We start from the raw sequence: 23,302 nt of genomic DNA, 5'->3' as shown, positions 1-23,302 counted from the left end.
AGGATCACCGGGAAAGGGGCAGGGCACGCATGTAAATCACCTAAAAAGGGACGGGGCACACATACAAATCACTTGGGAAGGGGAGAGGCACACATGTAAGTAACCTAAAAGGAGCGGGGCACACGTAAATCACCCGGAAAGGGGCGGGGCATTACATGTAAATTACCCTGAAAGGAGCGGAGAACACATGTAAATCACTTGGGAAAGGGAGAGGCACCCATGTAACACACCTGAAATGGTCGGGGCACACGTAAATCACCCGGAAGGGGGCGGGGCACTACATGTAAATCACCTAAAAAGGGGCGAGGCACACGTAATCACCAGGAAAGGGGCGGGGCATTACATGTAAATCACCCAGAAAGAGGCAGTTCACACGTATCACCGGGAAAGGGGCGGGGCCAGGCTCCCAAGAGCTCCGGGAGACCCAGACGGCCGCAGCCTTTACGGAGCTCGCTTTCCTGGCGCTGGGGGAGGGCGCAGCTGGGAAGTCCCAGAGCAGCGGTGTCAGGCTCTCCACGAGGGAAGGACGGGGCCAGAGTCCTCGCGAGGGCCCGGGGCGTGATCCCCTGGGCTGGGCCGGAGCGCGGGCCGCTGACGTCACTGTCGGGTGAAGCTCGGTGCCTCCAAGCGGAGCCGCTCTCCGTACGGGGTGACCTGGTCTGCGCGGCGGGCGTGCCAGCTCCCCGCACCCATGGCAGCGGCCAGAGGACAGCCGGAGTTGCCGCAGGAAGCCCCCGCCACGGAACCCCCGCCCCCGCCGGCCTGCCGCTTCTTCCTGGAAGGCCGCTGCCGCTTCGGCGCCCGCTGCCGCCAGCCCCACCCTGGGGCGCCGGCGCCGCCTGACTGCGAGGCGCAGCCCGAGGCCAGGGCCAAGAAGCCGCCGCTGCGCACAGCCGCAGATGTCATCCAGCGCATCCGCTGGGACCCGCGCCTCGACCCCGCCGACTTCTCGGTGGGCTACGTCGACCGCTTTCTGGGCGTGCGCGAGGAGCCCTTCAGCGCCTTCTGCTGGGACGAGCCGCTGGCGGCGCTCGGGCCCGGCGTGCTGGCCGTGCCCCAGCACCGAGTGCGCTTCTTCCGCTTCCGCGGCCGCCTCGTGTGGGACCGCGCCTCGCGCACCGACCTCGTCTTCGGCTCTGGCTCGACGGCGGGACGCGGGCCCACCATCCTGGACGCGCTGGACAGCGAGGGCGCCCACGGGGCGGAGGACGCCGAGTGGACACCGGCGGTGGCAGGGCAGGAGGCCCAGGCTGCCCCCGAGCGGGGGAGCACAGGGCCGCTCCGCACAGGGCACCAAGAGCCAGGCGTGGAGGAAGCCGGAGAGCTGGAGGCGGCCCAGGAGCACGCGCTTGGCGCAGCTGCTGATTTTGAACACTGGCCCCAAGGGGACGCCTCGCAGGAGTGACTGAGGAGGCACTGAAGCCAACAGCAGCCGCCAGGATCACATGGCTGCGAAGCAAGGAAGCACAGGCCCTGGCAGCCCCGCTGAGGAGACAGAAGCCGAGTGGGGTCCTGGGGCCTGGCCCGAGGACAAAGGGGCCCGCCTTAGTGTTGCAGCCCCTCGCCAACCGCACCCCATTTTGTGGCCCTCATGGTGACCCAGCCTGGGCTACAAGCAGAAGTGACCAAGGCCCAGGAATACCTGGCCCACGTGGCCCCACACCGCGCCGACTTCCTGTGCCCACCCAGAACCTACACCTGCCGCTGGCCCTGCTGCTACCGGCAGGCGCTGGGGAGGCGGCGGCTACCATCAGGTCTCTGAGAGGATCCTCTTGGCCCTGGGGCTAAACACACCCCCTCAGCTGAGCTTTAGGGAGCTGGTCCTCCTGGGCCCTCATGTGCTCTGTGCCCACCCTCTCCCACACTGGAAGGCATGGCACAAATGCTGAGCCAGAGGCTGGAAGCCGAGGGGCTGAGAGTGCTACAGTCTCCAGGGCAGCTGCATCGACACCTCACCATGGGCAAGGTGCCCCATGGTTCCCAAGCCCACCTCCCCAAGCTGGAATTCACCCTCAGCCAGAAAGTGGGGTGCCAGACCCTGCTGACACTGTGGCTGTGCCGGACGGGGAGGACACGGGGGCCTTTCCAGCCCCTGGCTGAGATCCCACTGGAGTGACACCCCCAAACCTCTGGAGGAGACAATGGATGCAAACAGCCCACACAGGAAGGACAAAGCGGGAGCGTGCGCTCTCTCTCTCTCTCTCTCTTTAATTTTGGTTTCTCTCAAGCTTCCAAATGGTGCTCAGTGCTCCAAGGAAAGGAAGGAAGGAAGGAAAGGGAGGGGAGAGGAGGGGAAGGGAAGGCAGAGGAGGAACATCTGGAAAAAAAGCAGCCTGACAGTCCAGCTGTTTGCAAACTCATAGCACATCCTCCAGTTACATGGCAGAAGAGGGAGGGAGGGAGGGCCAAAAAGAAAAGGGAGAGGAGGAAGAAAAATAACTTAAACACACACACAAAGAAAAGAGAAGGCAACATGACGTGAGCTGGTGATCCATGAAGGCAGGGAGGGGGACCATTTTACCTGTGCTGAACCAAGGGAGGAATGCAGGGAGGAGGGAAGGAAAGGGAAAAAAAAATCAGAAGAGACATTGGGGCAGAGGAAGGAGGGGACACGGAGACAACTTTATACAACTTGAGACGAGGCGGCCCGGCCGGCGTGTCCTCAGTGCGGTGTGGCGGCGGAGGATCTGGTGCTGGTGGTGCTGGCACTTCAGGGTGGGGGGCCAAGGACGGGCACAGTCTCTAAGCAGCTCCCCTCACCCCAAACACGGAGGCCCCAAAGGGCTGGGAACAAGAGTCTGTGGCGAAGCAGGTGAGGCAGCAGGCGGTGGGCAGGCTTGCTGGATGCCCCCGCCGCAGGCGGGCACGGGCTGGACGGCCTGTCTTCTTTCCACTGGCCCCCCGGCATGGGATGGGCCAGGGCGCCGGGTCGGGTACCGGAGTGCAAGCTCGAAAGAGAGAGAGAGAAAACACTGAGACAGCATTAGTGGAGTGAAAGGCGGACACAGATGAGCCTGCAGACCATGCCCCCAGCCCTCCGCTGCCCATCCCCTCCTCCCCAATCCCATCCCTCTGAGGCAAAAAATAAAAACGTAGAAAAATCTCTGTACAGACTCCCCGGTGGGAAAACGGGGGCAGGGATGGTGGCTCTTCCTGGAGCCCACTCCCCACAGATAAATTTACAACCCAAGTCCACGGCTCAAAAACAGAATCCGCAAAGGCAGCGCTGGGGGCTGCAGCCCCTGCCCCCGCCCCCTCCTCGCTGGGTGCTCAGAAGGCTGACAGCTGCGCCAGGCTGAGGCGGCAGTCGATGCTGGAGTTGTCCGGGCCCGTGTAGGCCAGGCCCAGGGGCTCTAGGAAGGCCCGGCAGGCGGCCTCGCCCTCGAAGGCCAGCTCGGCCTGCAGGTAGGAGACTGGCAGCGCAGGGCGGAAGCTATGGAGACAAGAGGAGAAGGTGATGAGGCGGGCGGGCGGGAGGGCAGGGGAGGGCCCCACGAGCGGGGAGGCCCCCCATTCGGGTACCCACAGGATTTCCTCAGCACAGTACCTGCTGGCTTCCCCACCCGCCTCCCAGCCTCCCCACCTCAGGGGCTTGGGGGGGCCCGGGGTGGGGTTAGTGGCCCCAGCCCCCAGCTGTGCCCCCCCTCGCCCTCACTTACCTGTGCAGGGGGCCAGGGAGGAGAGGGGACAGGCAGGGAAGGGCCCAGCGGGCTCCTCCGCTGGCTGAGGGGCAGGGGCCAGATGGAGGGAGCAACACGCGGCAGGGGATGGGGATGGCAGGGCTGGCAGGGCTGCCAGGGCCACCGTGGGGACCCGGCCCTCGCTGCTTCCCCTGCCCTGCATGACAGTGTCTCTGGGAAGCCAGGCACAGGGGTGCCAGCCAGCACTCACCACTACATACTGAAAGCAGCCGCTTCTGGCCGCTGCTAAGCCACACGACTAAGCATCTAGCACGACCCAGGTCCTCAGAGCTCCCTGAACCCTCTTCCACAGGCGGTGCACCCTACCCTTTCCACACACACAGGAACCAAGGCACCAAGTGAGGGGCACTAAGTCCTGGAACCCGCTTCTGCTCCAAAGCCAGAGCTTCATGGAGGCCCTGGGATCAGAGTCCACGCCATCTCCCAGTCTCAGCGGGCAGGGCAGCGTCAGCCTCCTTGGGGGAAAGGTGCTGACACAATGAGATCAATGACAGACTAGGGCCCCACCCACGAGGAGCCTCTCGGCTATGTTCCCAACCAAGGCCAATTAGGCATCGATTCACCAGGACGCTCCACCACAGGACCCTGTGCAGTCGGAAGCTTGAGAGCCGCCATTCATGGGGCCCATCATGGCAGTACACTGGGCAGCCTCCTGCCTCTAACTTCCCAAGCTGGCATGGAGCTCTGGGCACGGCATGCCACATGCTCGTCTGCTCCTGTGACTCCTACCCTGGCTCGGCCTCTCCCTGAAGTTGGCTTAATCCACACTAGATTCCAGGATGAGTCTCCCACCCTCCAGGCTGACGACCCCTCCCTAGCTCCAAACTCTGCTGTGACTATGACCTCAGAGGGCCACCTGGCCAGGCACTCAAGGCCTCTCCAGTCTACGGTCAACCTCTTCGACCAGAATTTCTCCACTCGGCAAGACTGACCTCTGGGCCCCAGTGGCAGTGGTGGGGCTGCATACCTGGCCTCAGCACCCCTGGCCTCCACTCACTAGATGCCAAGAGCATCCCCTTGCTGTGACAACCGAAAACCTCTCTTGACATTGCCCAGCGTCGTCTGGGCACCTCAATCACCAGACAGAACCATGCGTCTAAACGTGAGTCAAGCAACTGTCCCCTACCCACAGCGAGCCAAGAGCAATGTCTAGTGAACAAAGGACACTGCAGGGGCCTGGCCTGACCAGGGGCCTTTGGCACCGCACCCAGTGTGGCCTCATCGCAGGCGTCTCCCTAAGTGTTTCTGGTGCTCTCCAAGGAGCTGCGTGGGACAGGGCCTTGTCCTGTTAGACCAGAGACTGCCTGGATGGTCTCCATGGTGGGAGCACAGCGACAAGCTGAGAAAGCAGAGACCTCAGGGTTCTGAGGAAGCCCAGAGCGAGGAGTGAACTAGGGGATCCAGGCAGGAGAGAACAGGAGGAAGAGACGCACAGACGGGGTGGAAAAGAGGCCCCAGAGGCAGTGAGCTGGGAACAGTGGGGAGGCGGGGAGGAGTGACCCGGAACACAGAGGTGGCCACGAAGGAAAGCAAGAGGAACTGGAGAGGGAAGGGCTGAATGGAGAAAGATGGGGGAGCAAGGACCAGGAGAAGGGTCGGGGGCTAGGGCAGGCCTGCGGCCAGGAGCTGGTCTGAGAAGTGGTGTGAGGCAGAAGGATGGGAAGAGCAAGGGCAGAAGGGAGCTTGGCACCACATACGTTTTGATCATGGCTTTGAGGGCGACCTTGCGTTCCCGATCTGCAAACTTGTCCACGAGGTAGCCAGACATGCAGGGTGCATGGCAGTAGAGCCGGAAAAAGCGGTGGTAGTTGCCCAGGGCCCAGGCTGTCCTTAATGCCAAGGCGTGGGCCACACAAGGATCTGCCTTCAGTTCTCGTGTGAGGTATGCCAGCTCCGTGGTGATGTCTAGCGCCAAGACAAAGAGGGTCAAGTCAGCAGGGCTCAACCCTGGGCACCACGGCCTCCGTCCCGGGGACTGGGCCTCACCTCCCGAGTTCTTGGTGAAGATGTAGTAGAGGATTCGGTAGGCAGTAAACTCGCCCACGTTGCCAGGCAAGTTCTCGGCGTACAGCGACTTGAGCTGCGTCTGGCACTGGTTAAACTCTTCATGGTCACCCTGTAAGGCAGAGGCATGGAGGAAGGAGAGCAGAGTGAGGGTGCTGAGGGCAGAAGAGCAGCAGGAAAGGGGCTGGGGAGGTCCGCAGAGGCCAGCTCACCTTCTCCAAGGCGATCCGGGCGTGGGTCTCATACACCTCCACCGTGAACTCGGTGCGGATGCCCTGCACCTGGGGCCGCGGGGCGAGAACAAGAGTCACAAGGAGTGGGAGGCAGGACTGGCTGAGGCCAGGCCCTTCCCAGCATGAGACTCACCGTCAGATCCTGCCGGATCGACTTCATCTGCTCGCAGGCAAACGCGTAGTCCTGCTTCTCTTTCCAGTGGGACTTCACCATGCATAGCGATTTTTTCAAAACCTGGAAAAGGAAACTGAATTAGCACTCGGAGTACAGCTCAGGTCCGGTAGGCAAGGGTTTCCACTGATTTGGTAGGAGAGTTGCAACATTAAGGAAAAAAACAACAAAAGGCTGGACGCAGTGGCTCACGCCTGTAATCCCAGCACTCTGGGAGGCCAAGGCAGGTGGATCATCTGAGGTCAGGAGTTTGAGACCAGCCTGGCCAACATGGTGAAACCCCGTCTCTACTGAAAATACAAAAATTAGCCGGGTGTGGTGGTGCACGCCTGTAATCCCAGCCACTGAGGAGGCTGAGGCAGGAGAATCGCGTGAAGCCGGGGAACGGAGGTTGCGGTGAGCCAAGATCTCACTACTGTACTCCAGCTTGGGCAACAAAGCAAGACTCTCCCCCCACCAATTAAAAAAAAAAAGAAAAAACACACCAGACATGGGTTAAGAGTGGCCACCCCACACCCATTTCCCCGTAAGCACACGGCTGTTCACATGTTCTGCAGCAGAACAGTGAGGACGCAAACCCTGGGAAGCACAGCCCCCCGTGCCCCACAGCCCATGGGCCTGGGAGAAGGCTCTGTGCTCCCTGTCACCTAAGCCAGGGACCACGGCCCAGAGGGCAAGCGATTCGCTGGCCAAGCTGCACACCCACCATGCAGGATCCGGGGCAGCAGTGTGCCTTCGCGCTCCTCTCAGAACGCAGACCGGCCGAGGCTTCCCTGGCCGGGCTTCCCCTGCCATACCAGAGCCCCCATGTGGCCTCTGCCACCCTCCCTGGCTCGGCTCTCCAAGTCCTGAGCCAGCAGGGCCTCACAGAGCAGAACTGCCCAGCCCAGCCGGGCACTTACTGCCACAGGGCGCACGGTGGACGGGTCGGGGGCACAGGTGAGGCGCAGGTAGTGCTTGGTGATGTCAGGGCAGGTGCCCACGATCTGCAGCTCCTGCCAGTCAGGGTCGGCCCCGCTGCTCTCCAGGCTGCTCATCTGCAGCACCAGGGGCTCGAGGCGCAGACGGCGGGAGTGTCCATGCTGGAAGCGAGCTGCCCGCTTCTGCTTCTTCAGCTCGCGCTCGGGGTCCTCGCACTCCAGTGCCGCCATCTTCTTTCGACTGCGCTTGGTGGAAGCCAGATCATGCCTAGGAAGGGGTGAGGGCAGTGAGCGGGACGGGTGTCTCCAGCCACCCTACAGCCTCGCCTCTTTGGCAGCTGGCTATCCACCTGTCTAGCCTCTTCCTCCTTCTCCCACAGGTCCCCAGTACCCTCCTCCACCCTGGCCTGTGTCTCAAGCCCCTACCCAGTCTCACCTCTTCCCACGCTGCGCCCTGCCTCGGCCCCGATCCATATGGGCCCCTCGACCGCCCCGGCCCTTAGGGGGCGGGTTCCTGCGGCCCACAGGGTGACACTCGTTTCCTGAGTAGGAACTGTCGGAGTCTGAGTGGGAGTCACTGCAGGAAGAAGCAGGAAGATCAGGCCTGAAACGCCTCCCCCCTCCCCCACACACCCCCACCCCAGCCCGGAGCCTCAGTACCTTCTGCGGAAGTGGCGGGTTGGGGACCTGGAGGAGGAGCGGGAGCGGGAGTCTGTGCTGGACGAAGAGCTGTTGTCCTTCATGAAGACGTTGCGGTTGCCAAACTTGGTGAAGCTGTTGCCCCGGGCTCGACCAGCACCCCCAGCCCCCGGCGTCCCTCGCTGGGACGGAGCACCCCCGCCCCTAGTCGCTGAGCCCGCCCCTCTAGGAGGGTGAAGGCTGCTAGGGGCCTCCCACCGCTTCTTCTTAGGGCTCTCGGCCACAGGCTCCCGGGTCAGCCTGAGGATATAGCAGGGCAGGGCATTACCATCCCCGCCAGACACCGGCAGGACGGCCAATACCACCTCCCTCAATCTACCAACCTATCTCTGAAAGGAAAGGGGCTTACCCCAGGCGGCTCAGCTATCACAGTGCAGAAATGAGACGCACACCCAGGTTTTCTGTGTCCAGAGGGTGCGCTTAACCACTAAGCAATGCACACCTCTCCAGCATCCATGGTCCCCACCCCACCCCACTGGCCTCCCTCCAACCAGGACTTCATTCCCCTGGGATCCAACTTTCCAGTTCATTTCTCTTTGGAACTCCTGGTACCTGGGACCCCCAACTCTCCTACTTCCATACCCGGCCCGTGCCTCGCACAGCACCACCCTCCCACCTATGTCCCCCACCCACACTAACCCTGGCAGGGGCTCCCGGCTCCAGTCAATGGTATAGGCTGAGCCGTCCTGCAGCCGCGCCTGCAGCACCTCCTTGAGCAGCTTTTCCGTGCGGTCCTTGTCCTCCTCCGACTCACAGGCGGTGAAGCAGCGCTCCACATACTCTTTCATGTCCTGGGGCCAGTCGTCGGGCTTCCCAGACAGGTTCCCCCGGGCAGAGGACCCACTGCGGGAGGACAGATGAGGGGCTCGGTTGTAGAGAATTCCCAAACTCAGAAGACCATCCCCAGCACCACTCTGAGCCGACACACAGCGGGACACAGTTCCCATGTTCTCCTTCTGTCTCCTTCAGTGCTCACAGCAACCCCCAAGGGAGGGTCCTTCTCCCCTTTCCAGAGGTGCACACTGAGGCTCGGGGTGGGCAGCTGGCCAGTGGCACTGGACCACAGACGCTGAGTGCAGTGTGCGGGGCTGTGACGGGGCAAGTGGGCAGACGTCACCTGTGGTTCTGAGCTTTCTCAGGGTTGGGCTGGGGGCCGAAGCCGCCGTGCTGGCCCTCTGCGTTGGAGCCAAAGCTCTGGGTGGTGACAGCAAACGGTCGCTTCTGGATGTTGAACTTGAGACCTCCAGTCCCAGGGGCTGCTGTGAGGGCAGCAAAAACCAGAGTTAGGCCCTTCCCCAGCACATCCAGAGGTCCCCAGGAGACAGCAGGATGTGGAAATGCAGGGAGGAGCGGTCAGGTTCTAGAGGAGGGCTCCAGCACACACGTGCTGGTCCAAAGCAGCCCCACCCCAAGCCTGGCGATCACAACACCCAGAAATAAGGAGCAGCACACACCATATGCCTCACACCTAGGAGCTCTGTAAGGGCCCCAACCCCTCGCGCCTCCACACGGCTTTGCCGACTTACGTTTCATGCGGTTCCACAGTTGTTGGCCCTTCTTGGGCTTGGCAGGTTCAGTGTAGCTGTGTGGCCCATAGGCCTGGCCTGTGGCGGGCCCCGCCTGGCTGTGCTGTGTGGCTGGAGCTGTCCCAGGCTGAGGGCCACTGTTCAGCGTGTGAGCCCCATGCGGGGGATTTGAGGGCTGAGGGGGCTGAGCCGACGGCAGCTGCTGAGGGGGAGCCTGGTAGGACATGCTCTCATCCATGCCGGGGACCGGGGGCTGCAGAAGGAAGCAGGCGCTAAGCACGGGAGGCAGATTCGGGAGCTGGCGAGTGGCACTCAGCCCTCACCATGAGGACACGGTGGTCACAGCACTCGACCCTCCTGTGACCTTCCCACACGTGCTCATTCGAGTCCTCAGTAGCTCTCTGAGGTGAACGTTTGTTAACAATCCTTTTCACAGCTGACAAGGCTCCAGCTCAGAGACTCAGCAGCCTCCCAGGGCCCTGAGCTACGAAGCAGCAGCTGGCAGCGTCGATGCTGGAGTAACAGCCACCGACAACACCCACTCCAGCGCTGCCACGTGAGCACACACTCAGAGCACGAGGACGAGGCCGCCATCCTTCCCGCTTCCGAGCGCGGACCGAGATGCGCACGTAATTACACCGGGGTGGGCACGCTGGGATTCAAACCCAGGCCTACCCGCCTCCTACGCACTAGCCCGGCCATCCCTCCAAGCTGCACCTTAAATGCAAAACCCACCCCGTGTGCGTGACCACACTGCGGAAAAAGACGTCTTTCAACATCTCAGGTCTGGCCTTGGCTCGGCCTCAAACCCACCCTGGGTTCAAACACTATGCTTTGTCCTCCTCATTTTCAGACCAGGAGTTGCTTGGAAGGAAAAAAGCAGTTTAAGGAGCACAGGCCATTCCTCATTGACAGCTCATTCAAAAATCTACATTTCCTCTGCTTGAGCACGGCATGGGAGCTGGGCTAGGGTGTTACCTGGTTCAGAGTCCCTTGGTGCTGGGGTGCGGATGGCTGCTGGGGTGTGGCTGAGCCATAGGAGCTGGCCATCCCATACTGGGAAGGGGAGCCGTAGCTCTGGTACATGCTCTGCAAAGGTGCAGGGAGGGAGGGTTTAGTGGGAGGCCTGCCCTTTCCACTTCCCCAGCCCGCTCAGGAACTACACCAGCCATGGCCCTCTACTGATCCCTCACCCCTTTCTCTCTCCACTATATTAATGCACCACACCCTCTCATATACTAAAAAAAGAAAAACCTCTATCAATCCCGCATCTCACTTAGCTAGTTCTCAGAAAAATATAATCAACAATACTGAGTGCCAACTTTTCTAAGCACCACGACGAACAGTAAGAAGGAAAACCCATGAACTAATGAAGCTTGTGCTTGAATTACATGCTCGGCTGTAGACATCAATATATAATATATCCAGCAATAAGAATCATGAACAATAAAAAGGCAAAGAAAGGGAGAGAGACAGGCTGCAAGGCAGGAATGCTACTTTCAATCAGTGTGTCAGGTAGAGGCTCTCTGAAGGCGGCACCTGAGCAGAGACCTCCAAGAGGCGGTAACACAGGGAGCACTGCAGCCAGGGCAAAGCAAGAGCGGGCCTGGCGGGGGTGAGCATCAAGGAGGTCTCCGCTTTGATGGCCATGGCAGAATGAGCATGAGGAGAGAAGGGACCAGAACCAGGTACGTAGGACCTTGTGGCTCAAGGTGGGGACCTTGGAATGCACCTCATGGGCAAGTAGAGGGTTTCCAGCAGTCATCACCGCTATCTCCAGTCCATCCACCACCGGGCCCCATCCCGGCAGACTCCGCCCCACCCCGCCCCGCCGGCTGGGCACTCACCATGGGATAGTAGTAGCTGTAGGGGTAGGCATAGTTGTACTGCTGGTACCACTGGTAGTACTGCTGCTGCTGCAAAGCTGAGGCTTCTGCCTGGGACACGTACTGTGGAAACAGAGAGGCACACGTGCCGTCAGCAGCCCAAATCCACAGGCGGCCCCCAAAGCACAAGCCTGTTGTTTACTGGTGGGTAATTGCCAAGGGATGAAACTGGGTTAATGTATCTGCAAAGTGAGCCGCCGTCTCCACCATGAGACTCACAGACGTTAGAGACCAGGGACATGGGCATGGCCTCCCTCTTCAGAACCACATCACACCCTAGATTCCTCAAGGAAACAGAACTCTTCCGTTCAGACTTAGATACCCTGGAACAACTTTTTATGTTTCCCCTCAGAGCACCCCGTCCGAATGATACAAGAGGACGCCAGACTGTCTCTCTCCCACGACCACTGGCTCAGGGTACCCCAGCCCCATGTCCTTCTCACTTGTGCACTGGCCACAGGCCCATTGCTGCTGGACTTGGCAGAGCTGCCGGCGGCTCCTGACTTGCTGATGCTGGCCAGGGCCTGGCGGGCCTTCTCCCACTCCGGGTTCTCGTGCATTGGCGTCTCCATGCCATTCTCTCGGCCTGCCCCAGCCACCATGCTGTACTGAGAAGACCTGCAGAGAGAGGACCTCAAGTCACACCTGTTCTCCCCACTGTACACAGGTGGGCAAGTTGGGAGGCAAATGCCAGTCCCTGGATCCCAAATCTAACTGTCACTACCTATCTAAGCCTAAGTTTTCTAATCTGTACTATGCTGATAAAGGGTTTCTGCTTCACAGTCTTCTGGGAGGGATAAATGAGATCACCCACTTCAGGTACTTATCCCAGAGCCTGGCACACAGGAGTTGTTAAAACCAAACAAACAAAAAAATTAACAGAACCCACAGAACTGAACACAGGCCCTGGCACCTCCTAGGGCTATGTCTTTCATGAATCAATGAATTCCGTCTGACATCACCCCAGTCGGCAGGTTATCACACTATTTTGAGAAAAAATAAGGAATTTGCAGAAAAACAAACAAATGAGTGTCTATTGAGTGTTGGGAATCTGCCTCCTAATTATACTTGCTTGAATGAATCATCATAATTCTGCAAAGCAAGCACTGTACTGTGAAAAATGAAAGCTCCAAGAGGTAAGGCTTGCCCCTCTCCACACAACCGAATGCTTCCCTCTGTGTTTGCCTCACCACCACCCCCAATCACAGGGATTGTGGCATCACTTCCCCTAAGGCCACGTGAGGTCCCACCCCAGAGGATAGCACTGGGTCTTGCTTCCTCTTTCCCTCCCGACCGGCCTCCATCCCTCTTGCCACACTAACCAATCTGTGCTACGTTGATCACCCACGTTGGCCGCCATCTGGACCTTGGGGTATAAGGGGTGGACCTCGGGAGCCAGACTGCTTTTTCACTGTCTATGAGAAAAAGAATGAGTTAGGGAGACTTAAGGGGGAGCTAAAAACATGTCACAAAGTGGGGAGGAAAAGTAGATGAACTCACAAGAAGCCAAGTAGAAAAGGGAAGGCTGACAGAGAAGCCACTGGGGTCAAGGATCTGAAGAGTTCTGGGTGTGGACTAAAAAGGCTGGAGTATGAGAAGCCCCTGGCCACTTCGTAGTGCTCCAGGTGGAAAACGAAGGATTTGGAAACAGGGAAGCCAGAACAGACTTCCCAAAGGGAAGGAGAAGGGTCTGAAATCCATGTGAGCAAAGAGAGGGTGTGATGAAAGGTCGAGAGGGTGGGAGTGCCTCCACCAAGGGGGAAAAGTTCTAAAAAAAATTCTAGGGGCCAGGTGTGGTGGCTCACGTCTGTAATCCCAGCACTTTGGGAGGCCGAGGCAGGCGGGTCACCTGAGGTCAGGAGTTCGAGACCAGCCTAACCAACATGGACTAACCCCGTCTCTACTGAAAATACAAAATTAGCTGGGCATGGTGGCACATGCTTGTAATCCCAGCTACTAGGGAGGCTGAGGCAGGAGAATCGCTTGAACATGGGAGGCGGACGGCAGTGAGTTGAGATTGCGCACCACTGCTCTTCAGCCTGGGCAGCAAGGGTGAAACTTTGTCTCCAAAAAAAAAAAAAAATTCTAGGGAATACGGGTTGTGAAAGGAACCTGAACCAAGAGAACAGATTCTATAATGAGAAGAGTCTGAGGGAACCCTTAAGGCTGAGAGGGTGGAAAGGTTTCCGAGAACTCTAAAAAAGACAATGCCGACGTGAACCCCAACGTGAAGAAATGGGTTCTTAGCACCGAGAGACTGATTTCAAACAGGTCTCTGAAGGGCAGTAAGGAGACCGACGTGGGAGTCCTCAGTGGGACTACCCCTGCCTGCTTCCACGGGAGGTTCCCAGAAGCAGGGGTAGGGCTGGGAGAGAAAAGGGATCACCTTGGTTGGGTGTCTGGACATAAAGCTTTGGAAATGCCAAACAAGACCCAAAACATGTTCAAGGAATTAAGAGTGGGGTAGAGAGAACTGGAAGGAAAGTGGAGTGTCTCCGGGGCGAGGACAGCGAAGCCTAAACTCCCGCGAGGGAGTAACCGATAAGTAGGATAATGAATCCCGCAGGAGAACCGGAATTCTCCCAAGTTGACGGGATAGGAACAGGAGTCTGGAGCTGGGGAAAAACCCTAGAAACGCAAAGGCTTAACTTAAACAGGACACAGGGCGTGAGTGGAGACGAGGGATCGTGGCGGGGACACAGGAAAACGCGCCCCGGGGCAGAACGGAGATCAGAAATAAGGTCAGGAGTTGGGGGCTGGGGAGAGGACTCCCCGACGGGTCTCAAGAACGGGGACAGGCACCAGACGTGAGGCCTGGGGTCCCGGGAGCACCTGGCCGTCCCGCAGGCTGGGCGAAGGCAAAGGAGGACGCCGGGTGGAGGAGGCCGCCCGGATCCCCAAGACTGGCCACGGAGCCACTGCCCAGGCCGCGCCTGCGCACCACGCCCCAGAAAGACTCGCTGGAGTCGCCCGTCGCCCGGGGCAACACCCGGTCAATGGAGAGTGAGGGGCGCGCCCCGGGGCCCCAAGAACTCCGAGGGAGAGGGACGGGGAGTGGAAGACTACGGCGCACGCGCGTTAGTGCCCGAACGCGCGCCCCCAGGCCCGGTGCGCAGGCGCAGTGGCTGCCCCCTGCCCCGCCACACCCTGTCGACGCTCGCGCGCGGCGTCTGCTGCTGCGACAGCCGAGAAGGCCTCGGGGCTCGCGGGACGCTAGACCGAAAGGAGATGCTATCCCCGCCCGCCTGCTCGCCCGCCGCTCCCCTTACCAACCAGGACCCTTCGCTGCAGGGACACGCCAACAACCACCCAGGCGATTACCAACACGGCCACGACACAGCTCGGCCACCCGGCTGGCTCTGGTCTTCTTTGGCTTCGACGTCCTGACCGCGGCGTCCTGACGTCACGCGGCGGCCTCGCCCCGCCTCGCTCGGCCCTGCACAGCCAATGACCGCCACGAGCTACGCTTGAGCCCGCCCTCCCGCCTACGCACTTACGCATGAGCGTTTTAAGGCAGGCCGGAAGTCTGGGTGGGGACGGTGGCCCCGAGGGGACAAGTGAGGCCGCATTAGCTGGTTTTGCCTCCCACGCAGCCCCGTTTTGTTGTTGTTGTTGTTGTTCTTCTCCGAGACGGGGTATTGCTCTTGCTCTGTCATCGCCCAGGATGGAGTGCAGTGGCGCAATCTCGGCTTACTGCAACCTCCGCCTCCCGGGTTCAAGCAATTCTCCTGCCCCAGCCTCCGGAGTAGCTGGGATTACAGGCGCGCGCCACTATACCCGGCTAATTTTTGTATTTTTAGTAAAGACGGGGTTTCACCATGTTGGCCAGGCTGGTCTCGAACTCCTCACCTCGTGATCTGTCCGCCTCGGCCTCCCAAGTGCTGGGATTACGGGCGTGAGCCACCGCGCCCGGCCGCAACCTTGTTTTGACTGAATCAGTGGGAGCCATTACTGTTCCTCCATGTACACTGGCGTGACAAGAGTTCCGGGATTGTCCACAGCACCGTGATGTGGAAGCCCTGGGGAGAGAATGATAAAGAAAGGGGGTGAGGAACAGCTTCCCCCGGAAGAGCGGGCTTCCCTAGTCAATGAATCTGGAAGGGCGCAGTGGAGGGGGCGCGGCGAGTTCAGATGGATGGAGGCTGGAAGCTGGTGCGGTTGGAGGAGGATGGGTGTAGCAGTTGGCAGGGGCGCTGGGGTGGAAGTGTGTGGGGTCACAGGTGTGTAAGGGTGGGCGCGGAGCGGACCCCCAGAGGTCACTGAGGTCAGGCTGAGACATTGGACCAAATCTGTACATAGGCATTTCTCTGAACTCCGCGCCACCTGTTTCCATCCAGGACTCGGATACAAATTATCCAGTCCGCTGCAGGGACCGGTCACTGTGTCACAGTAAGTGGTAGGATTTAAGAGGCAGTTTTCCTCCTTTATTTTGTACCATTATGAACTTGTGCTTGAAAAGCACATACCATTTTCATAACTACGTATTATTTTGTTAATGCTAGCATAGATCTTTTTCCGTTATTTTACTGTGTGTGGTGGGGGGTCGTTTTCTTTTGTTTGTTTTTGTTTTTGTTTGGGTTTTGTTTTTTGGGTTTTGGTTTTGGTTTTTTTTTTTTTTGGTACCAAACTTTTTGTTCCGGAATAATTTTGGATTTATTCAAAACCTTGCCAAGGCCGGGCGCGGTGGCTCACACCTCTAATCCCCAACACTTTGGGAGGCCGAGGTGGGTGGATCACCTGAGGTCAGGAATTCAAGATCAGCCTGGCCTGGCCGACATGGTGCAGTCTTGTCTCTACTAAAAATACAAAAAGTAGCTGGGCGTGGTGACGCGTGCGCCTGTAATCCCATCTGCTCTGGAGGTGGAGGCAGGAGAATCGCTTGAACCCAGGAGGCCGAGGTTGCAGTGAGCCAGGGTTACGCCATTGCACTCCAGCCTGGGCGATAAGAGTGAAACTCTTGTCTCAAAAAAAAGAAAAGTTGCAAAGATCATAATGCAGTCCAGCGTATTTTATGCCCAGTTTCATCTGATGCTGTCATCAGAAGCATCAATAAAAGTGCTTTGTTACAGATACTGACAGGATACGTTAGTGTAACTAAACCCCAGACTTTACTGGGATTTCACCTTTTCCTCCAGTGTTTTCTTTACATGCCAGAGTCCAAGCCAGGACCCACGCTCCATTTAGCTTTCTTTTACCTGTTGTTTAGGGCGGGTTTCTTGTAGATATCATGTAGTTGGATCTTGCTTTTTTTTTTGCCCAAGCGAACAGTCTCTGCCTTTTAAAAGAGGCGTTTATAACTGTACTTTTATTTTTTATGTCTTATTCTTTTAGCATTCTGTAACAGACACAGCGATAAAATGAAATGACTGGAACTTAAAAGTGAAAACTCTTTACAATTAAGCCCACAATTAGATACATTTATCTTACATGTCAGTAAAAAAAAAAAAATATGAAAACAGGACGAATTATATCACAAAAGAACCCCAAAATAGAAAAAATACCTAAGAAATGTGTCTAACCATGAAAAGTACTGTTCTTTTGGTGTCTTCTGTGTACTTAAGTACAAAACATTGTTGCCTCTGATTAATGCACCCTGTACTTATTTTCTGTTGTCCAGTTACATATTTGGTCGAATCCAGGGCTATGTTCATGTACCATCCAGGCAAACCAGCACCCCTCCCTTAATCCACTTCAGAATTTTACCCCAGCTGTCTGATGATTTGCTCTAAGAAGTCACTAGGGGGTTGCTTTTTTTTTAAATCAATTATTTTATTTTTTTTTTTTTTTTGAGACTGCTATGTTGCCCAGGCTGGAGTGCAGTAGCACAATGTCAGCGCACTGCAACCTCTGCCTCCCAGGTTCAAGCAATTCTTGTGCCTCAGCCTCCCAGTAGCTGGGATTACAGATATGCACCACCACACCCAGCTGAGTTTTGTATTTTTAACGGAGACGGTTTCACAGTGTCGAGCAGGCAGGTCTCGAATTCCCAATCTCAGGTGACCTGCCCGCCTCCGCCTCCCAAAGTGGTGGAATTACAGGCATGAGCCACTGCGCCTGTCCAGTAGGGCGTTGCTTCTGAACACTTATTTTAATAATCTTGGGTGGGCCAGGTGCGGTGGCTCACGCCTATAACCCTAGCACTTTGGGAGACTGAGGCAGGTGGATCACCTGAGGTCAGGAGTTCTAGACCAGCCTGGCCAACATGGGGAAACCACGTCTCTACTAAAAATACAAAAAAATTAGCCAGGCGTGGTGGCGCATGCCTGTAATCCCAGCTACTCCGGAGGCAGGAAACCTGAGTTGTAATCCCAGCTCTTTTACTTAACCAGCCATATTAGTTGGAAAACTCATTATTTCCCTTCTCTTGGCTCCAGATTCCTCATCTTGCAGCTGGGATCCAGAGTTCATACTCCAGGAGCCCAACTACAGCAAAAACCAAAACTGTACTTTTTTTTTTTTTTTTTTTTTTTGGAGACAGGGTCTCTCATTCTGTCACCCAGGCTGGAGTGCAGTGGCATGATCTCGATCTCAGCCCACAGCAGCTTCAACCTCCCAGGCTCAAGTGATCCTCCTGCCTCAGCTACACAGTGTGATGGTATTTTGTTATAACAACCAGCATGTAGTTAAGACATTTATTGAAGGATGTCTTGGTTCCTTCCAAGTTTTTGGCAATGATCCATAAAGCTGCATAAACATGTACGTGCAGAGTTCTTTGTGGGCACAGGTTTTCAGCCCATCTGTGTCAGTACTGGGGAGCACTGTTGCTGGTTTGTATTCTACCAGTATGTTTAGGATTATGAGAGACTGCCGCACTGTCCTCCAAAGTAGCTGTACCATTCTACATTGCCAACACCAAGTAATGAGAGTTTCTGTTGCTCCACATTTCTGCCAGCATTTGGTGGTGCCAGCATTTTGGATTTGGCATTCTAATAGGTATGTAGTGGTGTCTTGTTTTTTTGTTTTTTTGTTTTTTTTTTTTTTGAGACAGAGTCTCGCTGTGTCTCCCAGGCTGGAGTGCAGTGCAGTGGTGTGGTCTCAGCTCACTGCAACCTCCTCCTCCCGGGTTCAAGCGATTCTCCTGCCTCAGCTTCCCAAGTAGCTGGGGGCTACAGGCGTGTGCCACCACACCCGGCTAATTTTTGTATTTTTAGTAGAAACGGGGTTTCACCATGTTGGCCAGGATGGTCTCGATCTCTTGACCTCGTGATCCACCTGCCTCAGCCTCCCAAAATGCTGGGATTACAGGCGTGAGCCACCACACCCGACCAGTGGTGTCTTGTTTTAATGCGCAGTTCCCTAATGACATACGACTAACATCTTTTCCTATGCTTATTTGCCATCTATATTAGGGTTCTCCAGAGGGCCAGAACTAACAGGATATATGTATATATTGAAAGGGAGTTCATTAGGGAGAATTGGCTCACACGGTCATCAGGCGAAGTCCCACCACAGGCCGTCTACAAGCTGAGGAAGGAAGAAGCCAGTCACGTCTCCAAGTCCGAAAGCCTCAAAAGTTGGGAAGCCAATGGCCAGCCTTCAGTCTGTGTCAGAAGGCCCAAGAGTCCCCAACAAACCACAGGGAGAAGTTCAGGAGTCCAAAGGCCAAAGAACCTGGAGTCTAATGTCCAAGGACAGGAAGCATCCACCACAGGAGAAAGATGAAAGCCAGACGACTCAGCAAGCCAGCCCCTCCCACCTTCTGCCTGTTTTATTCTAGCCACGCTGGCAGCCAACGGGATGGTGTCCACCCACACTGAGAGTGGGTCTTCCTCTCCCACTCCACTGACTCAAATGTCAGTCTCCGCTGGCAACACCTCACAGACACACCCAGAAACAATCCTTTTTTTTTTTTTAAGACAAAGTCTCACTCTCTCACCCCGGCTGGAGTGCACTGGCACCATCTCGGCTCACTGCAACATCCGCTTCCCGGGTTCAAGCAATTCTTTTGCCTCAGCCTCCTGAGTAGCTGGGACTACACGTGCCAGCAGGTTCGGCTAATTTGTGTGTTTTTAGTAGAGACGGGGTTTCACCATATTGGCCAGGCTGGTCTCAAATTCTTGCCCACCTCGGCCTCCCGCAGTGCTGGGATTACAGGTGTGAGCCACCGTGCCCGGCTTCTTTTCCTGTTTTTTAATCAGATTGTTTTCCTGTTAACTGAGTTTTCAGAGCCCTTTGTATATCTTGGATAACAGTCTTTAATGAGATAGGTCTCTTGCAAATAGTTTATCCCAGGCCGCAGCTTGTTTTCTCATCATATTAAAAATGTTTTTCAAAGAGCAGAGGGTTTTTTTATTATTATTTTAATAAAGTCCAGCTTGTAAGTTTCTTTCATGGAGCACGCCTTTAATGTATCAAAAAATTTATCATGGCGGGATACAGTGGCTCACAGCTATAATCCCGGTATTTTGGGAGGCTGAGGTGGGCGGATCACTTGAGGCCAGGAGTTTGAGACCAGCCTGGCCAACATGGTGAAACCCCATCTCTGCTAAAAATACAAAAATTAGCCGGGTGTGGTGGCGCACAACTGTAATTCCAGCTACTCAGGAGGCTGAGGCGCGAGAATCACTTGAACCCAGGAGGCAGAGTTTGCAGTGAGCCAAAATTCTACCAGTGTACTCCAGCCTGGGCAACAGAGGGAGACTCTTGTCTCAAAAAAAAAAAAAAAAAAATTTCACAAAACCCAGTCATCTAGATTTTCTCCTAGGTTGTCTTCTAGGAGTTTTATAGTTTTGCATTTAACATTCAGGTCTATGATCCATTTTGAATTAATTTTTGTGAAGAGACTAAGGTCTGTGTCTAGATTTTATTTATTTATTTTTGGCATGTTGATGTCCACTTGTTCCAGCACCATTTGTGGGGAGAGGTTTGAGCATTTTTTATGATACTGTTCTTTTTCTTTCTTTTTTTTTTTTTTTAGACGGAGTCTCACTCTGTCATGCAGGCTGGAGTGCAATGGCGTGGTCTCCACTCACGGCAACCTCTGCCTCCCAGGTTCAAGCAATTCTCCCACCTCAGCCTCTCAAGTAGCTGGGACTACAGGTGTGCAGCACCACACCCAGCTCCTTTTTGTATTCTTAGTAGAGACAGGGTTTCACCATGTTGGCCAGGCTGGTCTCGAACTCCTGACCTCGGGATCCGCCTGCCTCGGCCTCCCAAAGTGCTGGGATTACAGGCGTTGAGCCACCGCACCCAACCTTATGATACTGTTCAATCTCTGCTCTGCGCCCACCACCACATCCAGCTAATTTTTGTATTTTTTGGTAGAGACGGGGTTTTACCATTGAACTCCTAACCTCAGGTGGTACGCCCGCCTCAGCCTCCCAAAGTGCTGGGATTACGGGCGTGAGCCACTGCGCCTGGCCTTGTCTTCACTTTTGAAAAACAGTTTCAATGAGTATAGAATTCTAGGTTGACTACTTTTTTTTTTTTTTTTTTTGAGATGGAGTCTCGCTCTGTCGCCCAGGCTGGAGTGCAGTGGCGCGATCTCGGCTCACTGCAAGCTCCGCCTCCTGGGTTTACGCCATTCTCCTGCCTCAGCCTCCTGAGTAGCTGGGACTACAGGCGCCCGCCACCGTGCCCGGCTAATTTTTTGTATTTTTAGTAGAGACGGGGTTTCACCGTGGTCTCGATCTTCTGACCTTGTGATCCGCCCGCCTCGGCCTCCCAAAGTGCTGGGATTACAGGCGTGAGCCACCGCGCCCGGCCTCTACTTTTTTCTTTTGCTACTTTAAGAATTTTCTTACACTGCTTTCTCACATTGTTTCCAGTGAGAAATCTGGTATCATCCTAATTTTTGTTCCTCTGTTTATAAAATATTTTTGTTTTTCATCTGGCTGTTCTCAAGATTTTCTCTTTATTACTGGTCTTAAGAAATCTGATTAGGATGTGTCTTGGTTTTTGTGTTTCTTCTGCTTGGGGTGTGTTGAGTTTCTTGGATCTTTGGTTTTATAGTTTGTATCAAATTTGGGAAATTTGGGGTTGTTATTTCTTTAAACACTTTCTCTGTTCCTTTCTCTCTCCTTATGGGCCTCCAGTTACACGTATATTAGAATATCCCACCACTCACTAGTGTTCTTTCCATTTAAAAAATATATATATTCATTCCTTTTGTGGCAGGGCATGGTGGCTCATGCCTGTAATCCCAACACTTTGGGAGGCCAAGGCAGTAGGATCATTTGAGCCCAAGAGTTTGAGACCATCTTGGGCAACATGGTGAGACCTCATCTACAGAAAATGTTTAAACATCAGCCAACCATGGGCCGGGTGCAGTGGCTTACACCTGTAATCCCAGCACTTTGGGAGGCCAAGGCAGGTGGATCACGAGATCAGGAGATGGAGACCATCCTGGCCAACATAGTGAAACCCCATCTCTACTAAAAATACAAAAATATTAGCTGGGTGTGGTGGCGGACGCCTGTGGTCCCAGCTACTTGGGAGGCTGAGGCAGGAGAATGGCGTGAACCCGGGAGGCGGAGCTTGCAGTGAGCCAAGATCACGCCACTGCACTCTAGCCTGAGCAACAGAGCGAGACTCCATCTCAAAAATAATAATAATAATAAAATTAAAATTAAAAAATTAGCCAAGCATGGTGGCATGCGCCTGTAGTCCCAGCTACTCGAGAGGCTAAAGTGGGAGGATCGCTTGAGCTGGGGAGGTTGAGGCTGCAGTAAGTCATGATCATGCCAGTGCACTCCAGCCTAGGTGACCAAGTGAGACCCTGTCTAAAAAATAAATAAATCATTTTTTAAAATGTTTCATTTGGACAGTTTCTAATGCTGTCTTCCAGTTCATGAATCTTTTTTTCCCTGCAATGTCTAACCTGCTGTTCTAGCCAGTGCATTATTTCTTTCAGACATTGTAATTTCTATCTCTTGATATCCAATTTGGGCTTTTTTAATATCTTCTATATCTGTAAAGAACTTTTGAACGTATGGAGTACATTATAATAGTGGTTTTAATGTTCTTACCTACTTATTCTAACTTCTGGGCCCATTTCAGTTGAATGATTTTTATCCTCACAATGTGCCCTATTTTCCTGCTTGTTGCATATTTGGTGACTTTGTTATTGGATACTAGACAATGTCAGTATTACCTTGTCAGGCGCTCGTTACTTTTGTGTGCCAGTAAATATTCAAAAATTTGAGAATGCAGTGACGTTATGTGGAAGCAGCTCGATCCTTTCAGGTTTTGCTTTTAAAATTTCTCAGGTGGGGCCAGAACAGTGTTTAACCGTCTGTTCCCCACAGTTGACGTAAGACCCTTCTCAGTGCTCTCCCCAGTGTTCCTTCAATTATGAGGTTTTTCTGGCAGGAACAACGCCTTGTCAAGCCCTGTGTGAGTCCCCAGAACTCAGGCACTATTTCCTTCAGTCCCTCCAGGTGGTTATTTCCCTGGCATTCTAGTCCATTCAGGCTGCAGTAATGGAGGACCATGGACCAGTGACTCAAAAATAACAAACACTTATTTCTCACAGTTCTGGAGGCTGGAAGTCCAAGATAATTTATTTTTATTTTTATTTATTTATTTTTTGAGATGGAGTCTCGCTGTGCTGCCCAGACTGGAGTGCAATGGCATGATCTTGGCTCACTGCAACCTCTGCCTCCCGGGTTCAAGAGATTCTCCTGACTCAGCCTCCCAAGGAGCTGGGACTACAGGCGCTCACTACCACACCCGGCGAATTTTTTGTATATTTAGTAGAGACAGGGTTTCACCATGTTGGCAAAGCTGGTCTCTTAACACCTGAGCTCAGGTGATCTACCCGCCTCGGGCTCCCAAAGTGCTGGGATTGCTGGGATTACAGGCGTGAGCCACCGCGCCCGGCCAGTTTTTTGTATTTTTAGTAGAGACGGGGTTTCACCGTGTTGGTCAGGCTGATCTTGAACTCCTAACCTCGGGCGATCCGCCTGCCTCAGCCTCCCAAAGTGCAGGGTGAGCTATCGCGGCCGGCCCATAACTGCATTCTCAAAACAAAGCTCAGACTCTGCTCTCTCCTCTGCTCACGGAGTTCTCCCAGCTCCGCCTCAGTGTTCCCTCCCTGTCCCATGGCCTGGAAACTTGTAACAGGACCCTGCGGCAATTTTAGGGCTTTTCTTGATGTTTCCCATCCCTCAGGGATCACTTTCTTGTGAGAGTCTTGACTGCTGTTGTTTTCTTGTATTTGC

The 23,302-nt window shown here is 55.2% G+C and overlaps 2 protein-coding genes, 3 long non-coding RNA genes and 1 pseudogene across 26 annotated transcripts; 2 read left to right on the top strand and 4 right to left on the bottom strand.

Annotated features, from left to right (window-relative positions):
- The first annotated feature begins 554 nt into the window (after positions 1-554).
- LENG9 (leukocyte receptor cluster member 9) lies at positions 555-2,259 on the top strand. Its single transcript, XM_015124895.3, is given in 7 exon segments — positions 555-1,367; positions 1,370-1,468; positions 1,471-1,572; positions 1,575-1,673; positions 1,676-1,759; positions 1,762-1,845; positions 1,848-2,259. Coding segments are annotated over 7 exon segments (1,413 nt in total). The 5' UTR covers positions 555-691; the 3' UTR covers positions 2,117-2,259.
- Positions 2,184-3,025, bottom strand: LOC144337333 (uncharacterized; annotated as a pseudogene).
- LENG8 (leukocyte receptor cluster member 8) lies at positions 2,184-14,521 on the bottom strand. 22 transcript variants are annotated; one of them, XM_077981797.1, is made up of 16 exons: positions 14,411-14,521; positions 12,464-12,556; positions 11,563-11,759; positions 11,103-11,272; positions 10,234-10,344; positions 9,256-9,508; positions 8,847-8,988; positions 8,369-8,572; positions 7,691-7,969; positions 7,467-7,607; positions 7,013-7,298; positions 6,072-6,173; positions 5,918-5,986; positions 5,688-5,817; positions 5,399-5,606; positions 2,184-3,433 (listed from the first exon to the last, which is right to left on the bottom strand). In XM_077981797.1, the coding sequence occupies exons 2-16, from the start codon at positions 12,499-12,501 to the stop codon at positions 3,271-3,273; spliced, it is 2,493 nt and encodes an 830-aa protein (XP_077837923.1). In that variant the 5' UTR covers positions 12,502-12,556; positions 14,411-14,521; the 3' UTR covers positions 2,184-3,270. The 22 variants fall into 22 exon arrangements, with proteins under 22 accessions (XP_077837923.1, XP_077837937.1, XP_077837936.1 ...); XM_077981811.1 differs by having other exon boundaries at positions 9,256-9,566; positions 10,207-10,344; positions 11,103-11,204; positions 11,585-11,759; XM_077981810.1 differs by having other exon boundaries at positions 9,256-9,553; positions 10,207-10,344; positions 11,103-11,204; positions 11,585-11,759.
- LOC114674130 (uncharacterized) lies at positions 14,291-19,415 on the top strand. The gene is made up of 2 exons (XR_003725123.2): positions 14,291-15,187; positions 18,491-19,415. It is a non-coding gene; the product is annotated as an uncharacterized LOC114674130 (long non-coding RNA).
- Positions 14,670-19,466, bottom strand: LOC144337334 (uncharacterized). Its single transcript, XR_013410313.1, has 2 exons — positions 19,247-19,466; positions 14,670-15,805 (listed from the first exon to the last, which is right to left on the bottom strand). It is a non-coding gene; the product is annotated as an uncharacterized LOC144337334 (long non-coding RNA).
- On the bottom strand, positions 18,082-19,018 carry LOC144337336 (uncharacterized). The gene is made up of 2 exons (XR_013410315.1): positions 18,354-19,018; positions 18,082-18,219 (listed from the first exon to the last, which is right to left on the bottom strand). It is a non-coding gene; the product is annotated as an uncharacterized LOC144337336 (long non-coding RNA).
- Positions 19,467-23,302: the final 3,836 nt, after the last annotated feature.

This window comes from Macaca mulatta, chromosome 19 (genome assembly GCF_049350105.2).
Source record: "Macaca mulatta isolate MMU2019108-1 chromosome 19, T2T-MMU8v2.0, whole genome shotgun sequence".
In the NCBI taxonomy this organism is placed as follows: domain Eukaryota; kingdom Metazoa; phylum Chordata; class Mammalia; order Primates; family Cercopithecidae; genus Macaca; species Macaca mulatta.
Note: the sequence above shows the minus strand (reverse complement) of the source record. Positions and strands in the feature narration are given on the sequence as shown.

What these genes read in the sequence shown, in the direction of transcription:
- LENG8 (XM_015124890.3), bottom strand. Translation starts at nt 12,501, where the DNA reads ATGGCGGCCAACGTGGGTGATCAACGTAGCACAGATTG. An exon ending in CCACCGTGCGCCCTGTGGCA is followed by an intron (nt 6,174 to 7,012) that starts GTAAGTGCCCGG and finishes TTCCTTTTCCAG; the next exon opens with GTTTTGAAAAAATCGCTATG. An exon ending in CCCGGATCGCCTTGGAGAAG is followed by an intron (nt 5,818 to 5,917) that starts GTGAGCTGGCCT and finishes TCTGCCTTACAG; the next exon opens with GGTGACCATGAAGAGTTTAA.